Raw genomic sequence first — 21,343 nt, forward strand, 5'->3', positions numbered from 1 at the left:
TAAGAGCTAAAACTCTCAATAGTCTCTTGTGATAAGGCACTTATCTTCAAGAGGTTATTAGTCTTCCTCTCAATGCTTTTTGTCAGGTCACCAATGAGTCTGGAATACAATGCATTGGATAGTAAACACTGCATCTTTTGAATGTAAACCTGCTTGTCCAACAAAACTGTAGCATTGTTCTCGTCCACAGGTACAATAACAATATACGACCAATCCTGAGTGAATACAAAATAGCCCTCTCAACTGTTGCAATGTTATTCTTCGGCAAACACGCCCCACTTACCACATGGGATTAAGCTGTATCATCCAAAGTTTTCTCTGTGAGACTGAGCAGAGAATATTGAGGTGCAATATTACATTCCAACCTACAGAAATGTTCAAACTCAGGCAGTTACAGAACTAAATTCCCAGTCAAACTACGAGCAAAAAGCACAATGAAAATTCCAAAATTCTCAAAGCAGTCCTTAAATGAAGCCAAAATAATTCCTTTAAAACAGAATCCATTGTTGGTTAGTACAATTAAAATGACAAGGTGTGCACCTGTTGAAATACTGACACTTATCAAAGACAGCATCTGATGGCATTCTAGTAAATAGTTTGAACATTTTACACACTGACAGAAACTCAAGAACACAGGTTCTCTTTAACAATGAAGCTATTTTTACAAAACATAGAAAGCTCAATGAAAGCAGTATACATTATTCGACTACAGAGAATCTGCACAGTCTGAGGCAGGTTCAACATAATAGGCAGCAGAGTGAACATTTGGTGTGGGGTTATTGGAGACTATGTCATTGGGCCCTACTTCATTGAAGGGACATTAACACGTAAAAAATTTATACAATTTTTTACCGAAGTATTACTGGCACTCCTAGAGGAAGATGTACTTAGATGTATGTGGTATCAGCATGATAGGTGCCCAGCACTCTAATCACTTGTGCTAGCAGAATGTCCACCCAGTCCTCCTTGTGGTCACTGCACATTCACCTGATTTGATGCCACTGGCCTTCTTTCTCTGGAGTAAACTCAAAGATGAAGTCGACGCACAAGTTCTGAGAGGGTTTACAATATCACATTGTTGCAGCATGTGCAGTGATATCAAAAGAATGTTTTGTCTGTCAAAGAAGTCCTTGTGCCAGTGATTGCAAAAATGTATTGCAGTAGATGGCATTTAGACCATTTTATGACCACATTCTTTTGAGATTTCCTTTTTGTTCCTAACATAATTTTCCATTGTAAACGTGTATCTTGATAAACTCAAGACTTGAAGTTATGATTTAACAATTTTTATACCCCAATTTGCTGTTTTATAAATTCATTCAATTTCTGAAGTGCATCTTTCTTTTAAGTCCCTGGCAAAGCAAGAGCAGAACTACTACAATAATTAAATGGTGAATCATCCCTGTTGGTGAGTCAGTCGGACCACATGTAAGCAAATGTGATCGGTGTTAGTTTTTAAACTAAAATTTTTTCCCATTATTTTCCTTTTGTAAGTAGGTACTCAAGAGAATTGAGACGGAGTGCCACAGTACCTCATAACCACATAAATGTCTGCATAACACAGCTATTAGTTTCATGCTCGAGACAGATAATTCCTACATTCTAAATACTGTAATACCTCTGAACCTACAAATTGGATTTTGAAGAGTGAAATGTCATTAAATTTGTATCTTTTATAAACTACAATACTAGCAGCAGAAATTATTATAGTTTCATTTGAAAACGTGAAGTTGATACAGATAACTTTTTAATTAATGTAGCTACAAGAAGAGACTTTATGTCATTTAGTGAGGACTTGTTTTGCAATTCATTTTGGCAAGAAAAGGACTGAGATATCTTAATCAGTTCAGGAAATACCCGGGATGAACATCTTAGCTGAATAACCTGGCATAGAAGCACATAACTTTTTTCACATCATGTTTCTTAATATTGTTCCAGTATAAGTTACCCTGGTTCTCACAATATAAGCTATTCTGTGAAAGGACAATGACTTTTCACAATGATGATCTCCTGCAGACACAGAATGATAAATGTGCCATGGTCTCAGAAGGGACTTTTTAGGTTTGGGAGGTTGAAAAATGCAATGAATGTAATATAAATGATACAAAAGTTATTCATTTCACATGTATAGAATAGCTATAATTCTGAAAATATATTTTCTATTGTCTATAGTTTCATTATCACAAAAGATGAATATGAGTAAATTTAATTTCATAGTAAAGATTAAGATTATAGAAAAAATAATGATCTCGCTTCCAGAATAATGAATTATCTGAAGAGCAATATGCCAAGTTGTTGAGATTCAAATTTTACCGCCACATGATATCATTGGTGTCCACAGATGTTGTTATGTACACAGTTGTCCTAGCACTGTGTGTTCTCTGTCTGTGTGTGTTCCTTGTTCAGTGTGCGGTCCTTTATGAATAAAGTTGTTCGTTAAACACGTGACATTGCCATAATTTCAAGTCCTAATCCTAACACAAGTGAACTAGCCTTAAGGACATTGTGTTCTAAAATCAGCCCGCAATATGTAGGAGTAAAAACTGCATACTGCATCCAACGGCAATCTCAAACTATCATCATTTTGGATTTGTGTTTTATACCACTTCGCAATGGAAGCTGCCCGATTTTGATCACCATCTTAGTGTTTGAGGTGTATGTGGCCAAAACTGAAGGGCAAATTAAATCATTATTTTTTCAAAAACACTAAATTTTGCTACATGGCATGTTTTAGATCTATGGATGGGAAATGCAATTCTCATAAGGTATGCATCGTGAGACTCTCAAATATGTAAGCACAGTCTTTATGTTACAATTCAGCAGCACTATAAGGCTGAAGACAACTGGTTTGGATGCTTGTGGAATGGGCCAGTGTGCTGAATCATAATGGGAGAGATGGCCATCTACTCACAGCAAGTAGTATACACAACCTGGTAGGACTGCAATGACAAACAATGCATAAGAAAATTTGTACATTTCATTTATGCTGTATGATTAGTTCGGTGTGAATAGGAAAGACCAGCACTAAACACAATACTTCTACTTGATAAAGGGGGCAGGGGGAGAGGGAGAATGAAAGAAAGATTGGAAATCATAAATGAGAGTATTTTATGGATGTCCCAGGAAATAAAGCATAATTTCATATTTGTTCCTGGTATATTAGTTTTGAAAGCTCAAATAGAATGGGTATGATTCGCCATTTGAAGAACCATGAAATATTTCAAGGTAACCAGTTACTAGTACAGGTGTAATTAATAACAATATGTTACTCATTTCATGTTGGGGGATTTTTTATAAGCAAACTTGTTAACATCGAGTACAGATTGAAGTGTAAAGAAGTTGTTTCTGAAAGTATCTGTATGAAGTGTAACCATGTATGGAAGTGAAACATGGACAATAAATAGTTTAGACAAGAAGAGAACAGAAGCTTCTGAAATGTTGTGCTACAGAAGAATGCTGAAGATTTGATGGGTAGATCATGTAACTAATGAGGAGGTACTGAACAGAATTGAGGAGAAGAGAAATTTGTGGCACAAATTGACTAAAAGACGGGATCGGTTGGTAGGACGTGTTCTGAGGCATCAAGGGATCATCAGTTTGGTATTGGAGGGAAGTGTGGAGGGTAAAAATCGTAGAGGGAGACCAAGAGATGAATACACTAAGCAGATTAAGAAGGACGTAGGTTGCTGTAGGTATTTGGAAATGAAGAAGCTTGCGATCTTTAAGCAAGATGGTGACAAGTGAAATGTGCAGTGACACAGTGCTCTTGGAAAAAAACAAATTAAACACTTCATCATGCAAGAAATGTCAAAAACGTGTAGTGAAAGGAATACTAAGCATTACGTGCAACTTTTGGATGCATGAGAAATGTGCGAAAACGTGCCTTAATTTCATAAGTGAAAACTTTAAATGGTCTTGTTTTGATTGCTTACACGAAGAAAACGTATGTCTAGCATCAGCTGTTAAGACGAAAGATGAAATCATAAAAGCGATGCAAACTGAAATTGACACTCTAAAATATGAAATATTGTCACTTAAGCAAGGAAATAAGCAACAAAAGAAGGCATGTGAGCCTGCAGGTTATAACTGCAACAAGAGGGATACTGGTAGTGTAAACAATCTAAATGTCGAAAACTCAAGTGCCACCTTTTCACCAAATACATCGACAGCAGACTCTGAAAAACTGCTAGAAAATGCAAATTCAAGAAACAAATACCATTGGGATAGTGTTACTTACAAGAAAAGCAAGGAAAGTTGTCTTGTTAGCGAAGTGAAAAATGAAAACAATGAATTTCTTATTACTCGCGATTCTGTGATGAAAAACATCATCGTGCCGGATGCAAAGATCGACGTACACACAGGAATCAGGACACAGCAACTAAACAAACATTAAAATAACATTCAAAACTCAAAAGAAGAATCTCCACAAATTTCTCCAAAAAACTACAAGGGCGTGTTCATTCACGTAGGAACGAATTCTCTTCGCAGCTCCAGGGAAGAAGATCTCATCAATGAAACATGAAATTTAATTCGAGCGGCAAGAATCTTATACAGGACTTCAAAAATTGTTATCAGTGGTATAATATACAGCAGGTCAGTATGTTATAAATACGTAAACAGGATAAATAGTAATATCAGGGAGCATTGTAATGATCTTGGAACAATATTTATAGACCCAAACAAGTTTTTGTGTAACAAATGCCTGAGGATAGATGGCCTTCATCTAAACAGGATAGGCTCTAAATTGCTTAGTAAAATGTTTATTGATGTATGCCACATCTTAAAAAGTACTAAAAAGGGGAAAAAAATCAAAATGCTCACCAAACGAAAATCTACCCACAATAATAAATAAATCTGGAACCATGTATATTGTGCATTACAATATAAATGGTCTAAACTCTAACTCCTCGAATAGCATATTTAAAATAGATGAATTGCAAATATTTCTGTCTGAATGCAAATTTGTAAAAATTTTATGTCTGAACAAACATTGGTTGACGAAAGACACTCTAAAATTTCTAAATAAAATCCAAAACTTCACCGTAGCTGCTAGCTAGCTACTGCAGACAAAATAAATCAAATGGAGGCTCATGTATACTTGTTCATTCTAACATAACGTTTAATATAAGGAATGAGGTTGATCATTTGAATGAAGAATGTAGCTTTGAAAGTTTCTGTGTAGAAATTGTACATTTAGGTATTATTGTAATTTCCATTTACAGAATCCCGGTAAATCAAATAAAGAACCACTTCCTATACAAATTAGAAAATATGCTCGAAAGCCTAATTAAAAAAAAAGGTAGTAATAGCAGCTGACTTCAACATCAATGTCTTAACCCTTTCACGGGCTGAGGGAGATATACTTCCCACTAATGGTATTCCTTTACTGCATTCATGGAAATACATGTTCCCACTTCCGTAAGCTCCTGGCCCCTAGTGGTAGTCCGCTGCACTAGCTCTGGTTTCTGTTTGTTGCTAAACATAGCTTTTAGGGCAGTGGGAAGTATATGTCCCACCAAATAATGGTGTTCCCAGGGTTCTTGGGAAGTATGCTTACCACCAAAAGTCGTTTCCGAAAGGGGCTCAGGAAATATATCTACCACAATGTCTTTTGTGGTCCTTGCGAAGCATACTTACCACAAACGTCGAGGTACCACAATGCTTCTGGGAATACGTCTTACCACTGCAGTATTTGCCTGACATCTTGTGGTAGTACACTGTACCAGGTGTATGAAAACTGCTACAACAATCAGTTTGTGTGTATCGCGTGATTACTACTGTTGTCAGAAGAGTTTGCTTCGCTTCTAAAGTATATGTCTGTGTCACTATTATCAGCTCATAGCTTTACTGTTTTCATACTGTGGTAAGTAAATTTTAATATTGGTGGCAAATATAACTGGAATATCATATTATCATTTATTGTTTGCCTGACGACCTTTCTTTGCTTTTCATAGCAAAAATGTCAAAGAAGCACGCCTATACTAAGAAATACACACCAGAAGAAGCATTGGAGTTGCTATTTTCACTACCTAGCGATCCTGAGGATTCTGAAACAGAAAGTGATGAAGCATCAGAAGATGAATTTTTTTCAGACGTTGATCCGTGTTTGGTTCCACAACCTAATGTCAATAACAGTGCAAACAATTCTTGCTCCACGGACGTCGATATTTCTAGTGACAGTACCGTAAGTGCAGAAGAGCCATTGGCAGAAGAGGAATGGTCCGATGACACTGCTATTTTCGACTTTCTTCGTGTTGATACAAAAGGAGAACCAGTTGTCAACCATCCATTAACAAAACACAGCACAGAAAGAGACTACTTCCTTTCTTTATTTACCAATGAGATGCTGGAGTATGTGGTTCAGCTGACAAATCTGTATGCAGAGCAACAGAAACAAAAACAGCAATCTGGTCAGACTGTAAGTGAATCAACAAATAACGACAAATTTATCTGTAGAGGAGTTACAGGCCTGGATTGCAATGAATATCTTGATGGGTGTGGTTGAGTTGCCAAGTGTAGTGCACTACTGGAGTTCAGAACCTGCCTTAGGTCAGTCTTACATATCGAAACCTACGACATGCAAATGTTTCAAAAAGATATGTGAAACTATTCACATAAATGACAACAGGCTGAATCCTCCAAGAGGGCATCCAAACCACGATAAACTTCACAAGATCAAACCTCTTATAACATTTCTGAACAACACAATTCGTAAGCCATACACTGCTAGTAAGGTATTGGCTGTGGATGAAGGCATGATACCTTTCAAGGGACGGTCTTCGCTCAAGCAGTATATGCCTCTCAAGCCAGTAAAACGAGGATACAAGGTATGGTGTTTAGCAGATTCAAAGACTGGCTATGTCATAAAATTTGATATTTACACAGGAAAATCAAATGATGGATGTACAGAAAATTCTCTGGAAGAGCATGTAGTCATTAGCCTCACCCAAGACCTGAAATATAGTAACAGTTTAGTAGCGACTGACAACTTCTTCAGCACAGTGAATCTAATGCAAATGCTTTTGAACAATGGAATATACTCTATAGGGACTGTCAGAGCAAACTAAGCTTCCTTCAACGATGAAAGATAAATGTACCTTGAAAAGAGGAGAATTTCAGTTTCAATGCAAACATGGCATTGCAGCTATAAAATGGATGGACAACAAACCTGTTAACCATTCTAAGCAAGAAGAACACCGTACCAGATCATGTTCGACTGGCAAAAGTAGGCGATCATATACCTGTTTTAGAAACAACCTACATACGGTGCCGAAAGCGTTCAACAAAAGCTTGTGACAAGAGAACAAAATATGTATGCTGCTCCTGCAATGTAACCCTGTGTATCGAACCATGCTTCCGTCAGTTTCATGGAAAATAAAAAGAAAATGTGACAATCATTTGAACATTTTGTTGAAAAAGAATTATTATTTGTAAATTTGTAATGTAAATGTTTTTGAAATAAAGTAAAGTAAAAAGAAATCATTGTATTCTTAAAAAATTTTTACATGTAATGCCAACATGTCACATCTTATAAAATGGAAATGGGATATCTTCTTCCCACCAAAGTGTAAAGCTCACAAGTGGAAAATCGGTTTACCACCGAAAATGTGAAGTTTAAAAAAGTGCTGTGGTGATATATTTACCACCATAATTTTTACACATAAATCACAAAAATAAAATTATCAAAAAATAAAATGTAATTAATTCATCACAATTCTAATTCGATGCAAAAAAAAAAAATTAGTTTCGCTGAGTCGCCACAAAAAAATGCGCCCGTTAAAGGGTTAAGTGTATGCCATGAAGCTGACAAATTCACTGATCTAATAAAAAAAATCCGGCTTCAAACTAAACTTCTTACAATACACCAGAGAAAATGCTCAGTCAGCAACCAGCATTGATAACATTTTGACAAATTATGTATTTGAAGACGTTCATAAATTTTGCTTAGATATAGGAATGTCTGATCATAAAGCATTGTTTATTGAACTGGCAAAAACAAACACAGAAACCTCACCTAAAAATAAGCCTAAGTACTTAAAAATTTCAACTCAGAAAATTTAACTGTATTCCAGGACAAATTTAAAGAGACAGACTGGCAATGTAACAATAACAAGTCAATTAATGAAAAGTTTCAAGAATTCCTAAACAGCTTCCTTCTTGTATTCAATGAAACCTTTCCACCTAAGTGTGCCAACACCAAAGTGACAAGTAAACTAACATGGATTACAGAAGGAATAAAAATTCCTAGTGCTAGGAAATGGCAGCTGCACAAAGAGCTGAAACATAACAAAGATCTAGCTTTTATTGAATATGTGAAGCATTACAAAAATGTTTTCAAAAATGTTGTAAAGGCAGCGAAACAAATGTTTAACAGCGAACTAATCTCAAATCATAAGAATAAATCAAAAGCAGTGTGGTCTGTAGTTAAATGAGAATTGGGCGTTAAAGTCGGCAGCCATGAAATTTGTAAAATAAAGCATGAAAACACCACCATTTTAAACCCTGCTCAAATATCAGAACACTGCAATTAATTCTTTATCAATGTGACAAAATCAAACGTCAATGTTACAAATTACAATAAAAATGTATGTCCATATGGGCTTGATCGAAAAAATATATCTCCCATGAAATTTAGAAATATTACAATGAAAGAAATAGAAGACATTATATTATCATTAAAAAATAAAAATTCGGTGGGTTGGGATGGGATACCTGCGAAAGTAATTAAATCAGTGTACAAAATAGTAAGTCCTCCACTAGCTGAATTAATCAACAGATCATTTGAAGAAGGTTGTTTTCCAGAATCATTAAAATACGCGAAATAAAACCACTTTTTAAGAAAAGGGTCAAGAGAAGATATGGGGAATTATCGTCCTATCTCTCTCTTTCCAGTGCTGTCAAAAATTTTCAAGAAAGTAGCTGCTACCCACATCCAAAACTTTATTGTATCACAGGGGATTATTTTGTGCAATCAGTTTGGCTTCCAGCAAGGGAAAAATACAACAGATGCCATAAATAATATCATAGAACAAATTAGCATAGCTCTAGACAAAAACTGTAGAGTAGCCGGAATTTTATGCGACCTGACAAAGGCTTTCTATTCCATAAATCATTCCTTGCTAATCCACAAACTAGAAAAATATGGGATTAAGGGTGCAGTACTTCAATGGCTTACTTCTTACTTATCTAATAGAAAACAAAGAACAATCATCTCTTCAAATGGTGTAAACTACCATTCAGACTGGAAAACAATAACACAGGGTGTCCCGTAAGGTTCGATCCTCGGTCCAATTCTCTTTCTATAGTATGTCAACGACTTACCATTTGACATAAATTCACCATCCGCTCTGTTTGCTGATGACACTTGATAGAAAGCGAAGAAAGAAAAATGATTCCTGATAGAGTCACTGTAACATTAGACAAGCTAGAGTCATTGTTCCAGTTAAACGGTTTGAAGCTTACCATATCAAAAACAAACTTGATTCAATTCAGAACCAAACATTCAAAAGACCAGGAAATTAGTATTAATTATAAAAGTGAAGAATTAACAGTAGTGCGTTCTACCAAATTTTTAGGTCTACACCTCGATAAGAATTTAAACTGGAACACACATATTGAGTACCTGTGCAGCAAACTGGGTAGCTTTGCATATGCCATGCATATATTATCAAATGCTACTAACATGTCCACTCGCAAAGTAGCATATTTAAGTTACTTTGAATCAGTGATAAGATACGACATTATTTTCTGGGGGGAGCTCCAGTAATACATCTCATGTACTGAAGCTCCAAAAGAAAATTATCAGAAATATGTGCACTGCACAGCAAAGAGAATCATGTCGTCCATTATTTCAGAAACGAAAATTTTGACTGTCCCCTCCCGATACATATACGAGCTAATGATATTTTTACACAACAAACTGGAATTGTTCATTAAAAACCAATTTGGTCATCCATACAGTGCAAGGAATAAAGATAATTTTGTGCTTCCTGGTTCAAATGGCTCTGAGCACTATGAGACTTAACTTCTAAGGTCATCAGTCCCCTAGAACTTAGAACTACTTAAACCTAACTAACCTAAGGACACCACACACATCCATGCCTGAGGCAGGATTCGAACCTGCGACCGCAGCGGTCGCGCGGTTCCAGACTGTAGCGCCTAGAACCACTCGGCCACCCCGGCAGGATACCCGACTATGCTTCCTGCCCATAGATTGAAATTATATGCTCAGACCCCACAATATATGGGGATGAAAGTCTACAACAAACTGAAAGGCAAAAACATTCTAAACATGGATCTAGGGATACTAAAAAAGAGATTAAATGACATTCTTATACACAAATGTTATTACTCATTAGAAGAGTTCATGAAGTTGAACTGCTAATTTGAGCAGAATCCAACTGCAAATTAGCATTATATTGTTTAAAAAAAGGCAAATTGTCCATTATCAAGAAAGATATTTACATATGTTAGAAAGTAAGAAAATATAGGTACTGCTATATAGACTAAATATATAGTTTTAAAAATTAATATTAGATTCTAACTTCCTGGCAGATTAAAACTGTGTGCACTGACCGAGACTCGAACTCGGGACCTTTGCCTTTCGCGGGCAAGTGCTCTACCAACTGAGCTACCGAAGCACGACTCACGCCCGGCCCTCACAGCTTTACTTCTGCCAATATCTCGTCTCCTACCTTCCAAACTTTACAGAAGCTCTCCTGCGAACCATGCAGAACTAGCACTCCTGAAAGAAAGGATATTGCGGAGACATGGCTTAGCCACAGCCTGGGGGATGTTTCCAGAATGAGATGTTCACTCTGCAGCAGAGTGTGCGCTGATATGAAACTTCCTGGCAGATTAAAACTGTGTGCACCGACCGAGACTCGAACTCGGGACCTTTGCCTTTCGCGGGCAAGTGCTCTACCAACTGAGCTACCGAAGCACGACTCATGCCCGGCCCTCACAGCTTTACTTCTGCTACTAAGCCATGTCTCCACAATATCCTTTCTTTCAGGAGTGCTAGTTCTGCATGGTTCGCAGGAGAGCTTCTGTAAAGTTTGGAAGGTAGGAGACGAGGTACTGGCAGAAGTAAAGCTGTGAGGGCCGGGCGTGAGTCGTGCTTCGGTAGCTCAGTTGGTAGAGCACTTGCCCGCGAAAGGCAAAGGTCCCGAGTTCGAGTCTCGGTCGGTGCACACAGTTTTAATCTGCCAGGAAGTTTCATATCAGGGCACACTCCGCTGCAGAGTGAAAATCTCATTCTGGAAATATCCCCCAGGCTGTGGCTAAGCCATGTCTCCGCAATATCCTTTCTTTCAGGAGTGCTAGTTCTGCATGGTTCGCAGGAGAGCTTCTGTAAAGTTTGGAAGGTAGGAGACGAGATACTGGCAGAAGTAAAGCTGTGAGGGCCGGGCGTGAGTAGTGCTTCGGTAGCTCAGTTGGTAGAGCACTTGCCCGCGAAAGGCAAAGGTCCCGAGTTCGAGTCTCGGTCGGTGCACACAGTTTTAATCTACCAGGAAGTTTCATATCAGCGCACACTCCGCTGCAGAGTGAAAATCTCATTCTGGAATATTAGATTCTAGTTTGTAATTTTTGACGTGTTTCCTGTACCATAATCACAATGTTATGAGGCTAATAAATCACAATTCGCAAGTAGCATGGAGAACTGCATCAAACCAGTCTCTGGACTGAAGACCACAACAACAGAGACAAAACTTTTTGATTATGTCACCACAGGTATAGAATGCATTGAATTAATTTTCTCTGCCACAGTCTCACGTAAATACCTCCTTATTTACCAGCCTCAGCTCTATCTTCACACACACCAAGTGTAAAAATGTATTTGGGTACCTATGGCTTTGGAGCTTGTTTCTGTGTCAACCAAAAAATATGCTGCAGATTGAATGCTGTAGTATTTTTGTTACACATGAAGAATACAAAATAAACAAAAATGAAATATAGTTAAATACAATTAAACTTTATGCAGTCATCCATTTTAGAAGTGCAGCAAGTATTTGAACACTTCGGATTTCATTATTATTTTTTTATTTAAATAATACTGAAGACAGTTTCTCATGCTAACAACAATTGAATTTATCTAGAAACTTGGAGAAAGTGTGTTGACATGAAGAATTGGTGTTTATGACTTACAGTTACTGTAGAGTGTATGGAGTTGGTTTGTATTTGTCACATTACAAAATAAATTAAAATCCAACAACAAACCTCATCTTGTTAATATGTATGTGCCCCATCATACTGTCATCACCGGGGAAAAATTTAATCACCCTTCAATCAATTATAATCATGGCTTTGTAATAGGTGGACATGAGAAGACATTCTGAGGAACATTACAAAAACCCTTCTCTGAAACCTATGTAGAACAAATAGTTCAGGAGCTCACTTGCAATGAAAACGTATTATACCAAATGACAACAAAAAGACCAGACACTTTTGACGAAGTCCATATCAAAGCTCTCATCAGAGTCCATGAATCATTTGTAGCAAAAATGATCACTAAAGTGCAAAGGGCAGATAAAACAAGTAAGGAGACTTACATACTTAACAAGTTATATAAAGACGAATATCCAATTAAAAAAGTTAGATAAGGAGAAATTTGTGTCACATCACATAGAGGAACTCACAACGTTTACATCTCTGTAAGATCATCCAGAAAAACTTCAGCACAAGATTTAAAAAGAAAATGGATCATGCACTGGATAGATATGAATCCAGTAACACAGTCCCACAGTTCACGATGGATTGCTCCCCCCTCCCCAATGGTACACAAGCACTGCGAAGAAACTTGTAAAACCACATAGTATGTCTAAAACAAAATAAAAATATGCAATGCAATAGACAGAGAGATACTGAATGAAACATATTTGGCCGTCAAGAGTACAACATGTGAAGCTTTCAATGACTACCACAACAGAGTACTTTTGAAAGATCTCTCACAAACCCAAGGAAACATGTAAATGCTAGTAGTGGTACAAAAGTTAGTGTCCAGACACTCATCAATGACACATGAACTGAAATTGATTGTGAAGTAACCAAAGGGAGAAAAGCTGAATGCCATATCCAAATGTACCTCTACAGTGGAAATTCCAGGAGTGTTGCCCCACTTCAGTTCTCACACCACTGCAGAGATAAGTAAAACAGATATTAGTGCCAGTGGAACTGAACAGTTGAATTCATTGAAACTGAACAGAATTCCAGTGCTCTACCGAATTCCTATGAGATTATATACAGAATTTTCAGTTTACTTAGACCCTCTTTTCATTATAATATACTACCCTTTACCATAATGGTAGTGTCTTTGATTCACAAAACTACCACCCAATATCCTTGAAATCCATCTGCATTAAAATCTCAGAACTTATACTGAGCTGATGCGTAATGAGATATCTCAAACAGAATCACCTCTTCCATGCCGACAAGCATGGTTTATAAAAACATTAGTCATGATAAACCCAAGGTGCACATGTATCACAGAGCGTCCTGAAAGCCATGGACCTAGAAAGTCATGTAGGTGCAGTATATCTCGATTTCCAAAAAGCGTTTGACTTGGTGTCACGCCTACACTTATTACTGGGAGTACAATAATTGTATGAGGTATTAATCACAATTGTGGCTGGATTGAGGATTTCTTGGTAAGGAGAATCCAGCATATTATTCTTTGCATGGTGATTCCTCAAAAGAGTTAACTTCAAGTGTGCCCTACGGAACTGATCAAATAAACAAATGTATCTAATGACTACATCATCAATGAGTGACATTTAGAAGCAATCAATTTTTACAAATATCTGGCTGTAGAATTTTATAGGGATGTGAGATAAAATAATTTTGTTGGCTTGTTGTAGGTAAAGTGGGTGGCACAGTTTGGTTCACTGGTAAAATATATGGAAAATGAAGTCAGTCCACAAAGGAGATTGCTTACAAAATTCTCATCAGACCAACCCTAGAATGTATACAAATAAGAGCAGCACAAAGGGTACCAGTCTTGTTTGATTTATGGGAGAGCATCACAGAGTTTCTAAAAACAGCTGAATTGGGAGTTTCAGGAACCAGCTTTAAGTTGGGACTCTAAGAATATACTACAAGTTCCTATATATCGCTCTCACAGGGATAGTGAAGATAAGATCAGACTAACTGCAGGGTGCACAAAGACATTTAAGTAATCATTCTTCCTACATCCCAAGTGTGAATGGGACAGGAAGATGCACAAGTAAGTGGAATAATGAGTGGTAAGTACTCTCTGCCATGTACTTTACAATGGTTTTTAAAGCATAGATGTTGATGGCAAATTGTCATTAACAATTGTTTATCGATGAATCACTCCAACGGTTCAACACACAGAAGGCTAAAATTGTTACTTTCATTTACAAAAAATAGGCACAGGATGTCGTGTACATTGTGAGGTACTTAGTGTCATTGTAAACAGATGCCTTGTGTAAGTACTTCTTTGAAAGCATTTATTAATTGATTCTAACAGTTTCTATATTTCTTCTGCTAATATTTTGCCCCAAGCTTCAGACATTGTCTTTTTTATATTGCTTTTATTCTGTATATGATTGCTTTTAGTGCAGGATTCTGAGATGTTCCACAAAATTTTAAAATAAGTAAATCAGGAGAAGAGTGTCTTTGACTGTTTTGGAGTGTTGTATCGAAACCACATTATAGCATTTGTAGCAGTGCACAGTCCATGCAGTGTGTTAACATACCACTGTTTCCTACACAAACCTATTCACACTCACTCACCTTTGAGTTCAGTGCAAATAAGTAAATAGCAATACTTAATATTACCCACTATTCCTTCAATGAATTGCAGATTTCTGTTCTTGCTCAATTTACAATGCAGATTGTTCACAAAGCCTCTTCTGACTCTCTTTTTTCCCACAGTCTATCATTCAGCATTTCCTCCCACTGTAGACCTCTCTGATTTGCATCATTCTTCACCTAATACCTCCATTATGTTCATGGTCTTTCAACTGGTCTTCTTCCAGATTCTCTCCATTCCCGAGCTCTTCTTGGTAGTCTTTCTTTTCCAATCCTTTTAACATAACCCAACCATTTCATTTCAGCCTTTCTTTCTGCATTGTTTATTCTAGGGAACTGATCTAAACCATGTTCTTAATTTCATTTCTTATCCTGTCCATTCTTTAATCTTATCCAGGATCCCTCATGGAAACTGTACCTCTGTTGCTTGTATTCTTCTCAGACTTTTCTTGGTCCAGGTCCAACATTCTCATCCATAGGTCAAAACTGGTAGATAATAAGAGTTATACACCACAGTCTTTTTCTTTGTCAGGAATTTTCCAGTTCTTAATTCTGTGCAATATACAGTAATAGAATTTTGAGCAATTTTCCGTCCTCTCTGAAGTTTCTTCCTCTGATGTTCTCTTTCGTGGTTAACTTATTCCCTAGATATTTGAAAACATCAAATTCTTTAATAATTTTTCCAATAGAACTTAAACCTTCACTTTTTCGCTTTCCCTGCCGTAATGCATACCCCTAGCAAAAGACGTAATATGTTAGACACACTATTATTAGTAACCTTTGAATACTGACATGCTGTTTATGAGGCATATGCTGTTTATGAGGTACTGGCTAACAGAACTGATATTTAATACATGGCTTCACAAGCTAAGCACTTAAATTATGTTTGCAGAAGCTACAGCCTGAGGGAAGTGGAACAGTGAAGAAGATGCTGGAATTTTTCAGATGACTGGGTCTCAAATACTCATCCAATCATCAGTTTTGTGATTTCCTTAACTTACAGCAGTTGTATGCTGAAACGGTCCATTCATCATGGCCACATGCAATTCCCTTTTTAAAATCTCATCGCCAATGTTCTAGGCATACAGGCCATATTGCAAAACTGACTTGTTTTAGTGTTCATCAACTCCCCTCTCACCAGATACCCACTAGCATTATTTCTTCAGTGCAGGAAATGAGTTTAAAGATAAGTTCGTCAAAAGCTTTTAATATTTACTGACATGTGAGACATTATCCAATAAGGGAGCAAAATCAGAAAATCATTACACTGGCCAAGATCCAACATTGGATTGGAAAGGCTTGGGTAAGCCAATGAAAATGAAATACCTGTAAAGATTCTGGAAAAAAATGTAGGCAGCCAATTTTTGTTAGTTGGTGCATCATTCATGCAACTACCAAAGTTCAGCAATGAAAACTTGCTGGGGCAGTTATGTTTATTGATACCGTGTTTAATACCACAGATGAAAAGTAGCACTTACTGCCGTAGAAAGTGTAACAGCTACTGGAGCACACCTGATTTGCGTATGGAGTACTGTTAGAATTAAGTGCTCAACAATCAGATGCTTCTGCAATGCTCACTAATGAGAGTATTAGATTACAGTGCATGTTAATCCCAATAACTTATGCTCTACATTGTATTGTAGCCATTTCAGAAGAGGGCTTAAATAAAAATAAAAGAACAAGTTAATACAAGCCGATTCCACGTCACGTCACATTGAATCAACATGTGAACTATAGTCAGATAGATGCATATGCAAGAGGGAGAGATTCTAAACAGACACCATCAATAGTTTTCCAGTGGGCATAGCACAATCTTGTCTCTTCTTGCTGCCATTACTATTCATATTTCAGAATCTTAGTGTTCACAGATCATCCTTTAAGGAATGTGATACAGGCCTAACACCCCATATTGTGTAACTTTTTATATTCAGACATTTCAAGCACTCAAATGCTTTTTTTCCATTTGTATGTCGATAGCTTTTCAACGCAAATTCTTAAAATGTGATCCATTGTTTCACTACTGAAATTCACGGAAAAAACTTACTATTGCAGCTTTTTTTGCAATTTCTATATGTAGCAGAGGCCCCATAATCTTTTTTAATCTCTGCCTCTGAGCATCTATTTCCTATCATCATAAATGAAGTGCCTCACCTCTAATCTTTAAGATGTTTACGCCCTTTTAATCACTGTCACAGATCACAGTTCATAACTACATATTTTATGGCTAAGATGATGAAGATGACAAAAAGTTATACAAATATCGTGTATGTGAGATGGCTTTCCATAAGCAATGAGGGTCATGTATTCTCCTTTAGCATTCTATATAATGCTGGATCATTCCTCTCGCTATTTTAATCCCTTTGTTTCCACGCTCCTATATGCTTCACTGGACCCAACATGCTTACTGAAATGCAGGTTGCGAAGCTCCAACTTAATCAGGTAGTCTCTATACAATGTAGCATTTTTTTAGTTGTGCTGCTTGACATGAAGTGTTTCTATCAGTGTGTCTCATATTAGTTATTCTACTGACTACAGATGTCTTGTGATACTTTACAGAAAAACTTACGCCAAAGTATTATACACTTGTTACAAAGCATTAGTTGGTTCCTATAGCTCCTAATTGGTTTTCTAAAGCATTATTCATTAACTGAGTTCACAGTTTAGTCACCACATCCTGTGAGACAATTCTTTTATTGTGGGTTGAGAACAATTTCATTCTTATAAATAGTTGTGGAATACGAGTCGACTTAGCCATAATGCAATATGCCTGAGAAAGCCGAATAGATGTGGTGAGTGGTATATGTCTCAGAACTTGATGCTGACAAGCGCTTCAACTAAAACCTCATTCTGCTCATTGGCAACCAGTTTACCTCAAAGCTAAGGTTCATATAGACCTCACAAATTGTGTTAATTAGTCAACATTGTCCATTTTTGTAACCAAGCTTAACACTGAGTTACTATAACATACACCCAAATAGCACTGACCAACACACAGATTAAAAACACAGAGTTCTTGAAACCTAAACCCTTACACTCTTGGACAAATTCCGTCAAATGATCATAAGGTAACATCACCCAGAGGCCAGTTGTAGCTTGCAGAATACTACAAGGGTGGTACCATTCCACTCATACCATATGTTGTGAAAGAGTTTACTGCTATCAGGAAAAATAACATGCCCCATTAAGCATATAACTGATACCACTGTAAATAATGATAAATTGTTAAAAAACCAACCAATATATCACATCAATACATTTTCCACAAAAAGGTGACATGACTTATAATAACTGGTCTGTTTCTCTATGAAATAATTATGTTTCCAACATTCCAGATATATTTGAATCCATATCTATCTTATTACATTCTGCAATGTTTAGAAAGGTTCTTGCCCAAATTTCTGGGTTCTAGCCCTACACAAGTCAAGCACCGGATTTTTTTCCTCTCTTTCCTGTCATTTCTCCTTGCAACGACCATAGTCAAATCTCCTTCCAAGATTTATAAGCCAATGTCCTCCACATTTATCTTAATTAAAATTGACAACAGCACTGTTAATGCTTCAGTGATAAATAGTCTTTGATTAAACCTGTCCCTTAGTATAGGTCGCCTTCCTCAGCTTTTCTCAAACACTAGAAAAAGTTTTGGCTGTCACAGTCGCTGACTCACCTTTTTTTAGTACTACACAATTTTGCTACCTGCTTTCCCTCTTACTGGACAGAATAAATGCATTCACACATGTCCTTCAATCAACCTGTAAATAATATCCACATTCTCTGTGTGTATAATATTAACACTAATACCCCTGGATGTTATAGACCCATTTACCTTTTTAAATTTAGCTTCCTTCGCTGTGGTTTGTGGAAAGTGTGTCCATTCAGTAGAACTAAACACAGGCGGATTATGGTGCTCCAAGTATCATGAAACTGAATACAACAAAATACTTTTCAGCATTTCAGTAACATTCTTATCAAGCACTATGATCTAATAAAAGACATTCATTATTTGGCACTGTGCTATTACTGATAGAAATACTTTAAAAGTTAGTGAACACAATCCACATTATACTCTTGAACAACACCAGCATGCACACACACATACATAAGCTGATGTGAATTTTATCAGTTGGGCTTCAAAAACAACTCCTGATGCTTCTGCGCACGCACACTACTTCCATAACATACTTGGTTTCACCCATCGACTTAAAGATTATCTTCTTTTCTTCATTTAACCCTCTCCTCCTCCAATTTCTTTTCTCTTCATTATCCACTACAGTTACTGACATGTTTCCATTCACTGGTCTGGTCTCTATTGCTTGTGTGTGGACTACTTTACAGAAAATATTTATCCTCTGCCCAATTGTCTGTCCATTGGCATTATTAATTACTTACCAGCAACTCTGGTGAGTTACTTGTCCTTCGCCCACAGCCTCTAACTTCCCTACCTCTTTTGTGTTTGTCTTCACTTTTTCATACAGCAACATTGCTACTGTAAGTTCAATATTCAGCTTTTGCATTCTGCTGTGGGACAAGTAAACACATTTGAATATTTCATTGAAAATGTTCCCTTCCTTGTCCAACTACTGTTTGTAGATTTTCTATCACAGTTAATCAATAAGGTTGACACACAGTTGCGTAGAAACCTCTACATTTACATTAATAATGAAAAGAAACATGTACAAAACTAAAGTGGAGTGAAAAATGTTGATTACGATCATCCATAGGTGTTATACGAATATCAATTAACATTTAATACACACTTTTACATGATGTGAAGTAGTGTGTAGTCAACTATAGAAAAATGATTGTTATGACACAGGCAGTAATCTAATATTAAAATAAAAGTATAAAATTTACACATTACTATATGAAAATAGTTCACTCGGGTTTCACTTACTGTTTTATAGCATGGTACAAACATGGTTTACTCAAGATCATATCTGAAACAATTTCCTTTATTTTTCAAGTACATTAACTTCACTCTGTCACAATGTTCAAATCATGTCGCAGAATTGTGCTATGACCTTCAAACAGAAAGTAACCTTTGATCTTATGCCCTTGAAGTATAAGTGGTAACCAGTGTCGATCATCAGCCCACATCTTATCAAATGGTATCTCGTCAATTGAATACCACTTTGGCAACATTTCTGTAAAATGATATTAACGTACTTAAAAACTAACACACTGCACTTTTTAACAAAAAAAATGTTAACAGAACTATTACTATTTGCTTAGAATAAGGAGAGGATTAGGATTTAAACATCTTCGATACATTAAAGGGTCCTTCATGACACTAATTTTCTGCTCCCATTCCTTTGATAGTTTGTTGAAATAAGTCACTGTATTACTAGTTCATTAAGACAGCAAACTGTGTACAATGAGCAGAACACCATAACTATTCAAGTGAAAGATTAATAGAAAATAAGCTGCAATATAATGTGGAAATTTGTGCCCATTACTCCTTTACTGTTTACAAAATATTATAATACACTGTCAAAATCGAGTGGCTTTTAAAAATTAAAGTGTCACTACTAAGCCAAGAACCTTATAAAGAAGATGAATATTCCAAATAGCATTTCACTCAGTATCACACCAAAACACATACAAAAATATACAGGGCTATTACAAATGATTGAAGCGATTTCATAAATTCACTGTAGCTCCATTCATTGACATATGGTCACGACACACTACAGATACGTAGAAAAACTCATAAAGTTTTGTTCGGCTGAAGCCGCGCTTCAGGTTTCTGCTGCCAGAGCGCACAAGAGCGCAGTGAGACGAAATGGCGACAGGAGCCGAGAAAGCGTATGTCGTGCTTGAAATGCACTCACATCAGTCAGTCATAACAGTGCAACAACACTTCAGGACGAAGTTCAACAAAGATCCACCAACTGCTAACTCCATTCGGCGATGGTATGCGCAGTTTAAAGCTTCTGGATGCCTCTGTAAGGGGAAATCAACGGGTCGGCCTGCAAGTGAGCGAAGAAATGGTTGAATGCGTGCGGGCAAGTCTCACGCGTAGCCAGCGGAAGTCGACGAATAAAGCAAGCAGGGAGCTAAACGTACCACAGCCGACGGTTTGGAAAATCTTACGGAAAAGGCTAAAGCAGAAGCCTTACCGTTTAGAATTGCTACAAGCCCTGACACCCGATGACAAAGTCAAACGCTTTGAATTTTCGGCGCGGTTGCAACAGCTCATGGAAGAGGATGCGTTCAGTGCGAAACTTGTTTTCAGTGATGAAGCAACATTTTTTCTTAATGGTGAAGTGAACAGACACAATGTGCGAATCTGGGCGGTAGAGAATCCTCACACATTCGTGCAGAAAATTCGCAATTCACCAAAAGTTAACGTGTTTTGTGCAATCTCACGGTTTAAAGTTTACGGCCCCTTTTTCTTCTGCGAAAAAAACGTTACAGGACACGTGTATCTGGACATGCTGGAAAATTGGCTCATGCCACAACTGGAGACCGACAGCACCGACTTCATCTTTCAACAGGATGGTGCTCCACCGCACTTCCATCATGATGTTCGGCATTTCTTAAACAGGAGATTGGAAAACCGATGGATCGATCG

The 21,343-nt window shown here is 37.1% G+C and overlaps 1 protein-coding gene and 3 non-coding genes across 4 annotated transcripts in view; 2 read left to right on the forward strand and 2 right to left on the reverse strand.

The window, feature by feature from the left end:
• Positions 1 to 10,868: 10,868 nt before the first annotated feature.
• Trnas-cga (transfer RNA serine (anticodon CGA)) lies at positions 10,869 to 10,942 on the reverse strand. Its single transcript has one exon. It is a non-coding gene; the product is annotated as a tRNA-Ser (tRNA).
• A 176-nt stretch (positions 10,943 to 11,118) lies between these two features.
• Trnas-cga (transfer RNA serine (anticodon CGA)) lies at positions 11,119 to 11,192 on the forward strand. Its single transcript has one exon. It is a non-coding gene; the product is annotated as a tRNA-Ser (tRNA).
• Positions 11,193 to 11,420: 228 nt separating this feature from the next.
• On the forward strand, positions 11,421 to 11,494 carry Trnas-cga (transfer RNA serine (anticodon CGA)). The gene has a single exon. It is a non-coding gene; the product is annotated as a tRNA-Ser (tRNA).
• Positions 11,495 to 19,703: 8,209 nt separating this feature from the next.
• LOC126236436 (oxidized purine nucleoside triphosphate hydrolase-like) overlaps positions 19,704 to 21,343 on the reverse strand; it is a 95,558-nt gene continuing 93,918 nt past the window's right edge. The window contains exon 4 of the mRNA XM_049945739.1: positions 19,704 to 19,913. Coding sequence (XP_049801696.1) covers positions 19,744 to 19,913 — 170 coding nt within the window. The 3' untranslated portion in view covers positions 19,704 to 19,743. The remainder of the gene's footprint in view (positions 19,914 to 21,343) is intronic.

This window comes from Schistocerca nitens, chromosome 2 (genome assembly GCF_023898315.1).
Source record: "Schistocerca nitens isolate TAMUIC-IGC-003100 chromosome 2, iqSchNite1.1, whole genome shotgun sequence".
Lineage (NCBI taxonomy): Eukaryota > Metazoa > Arthropoda > Insecta > Orthoptera > Acrididae > Schistocerca > Schistocerca nitens.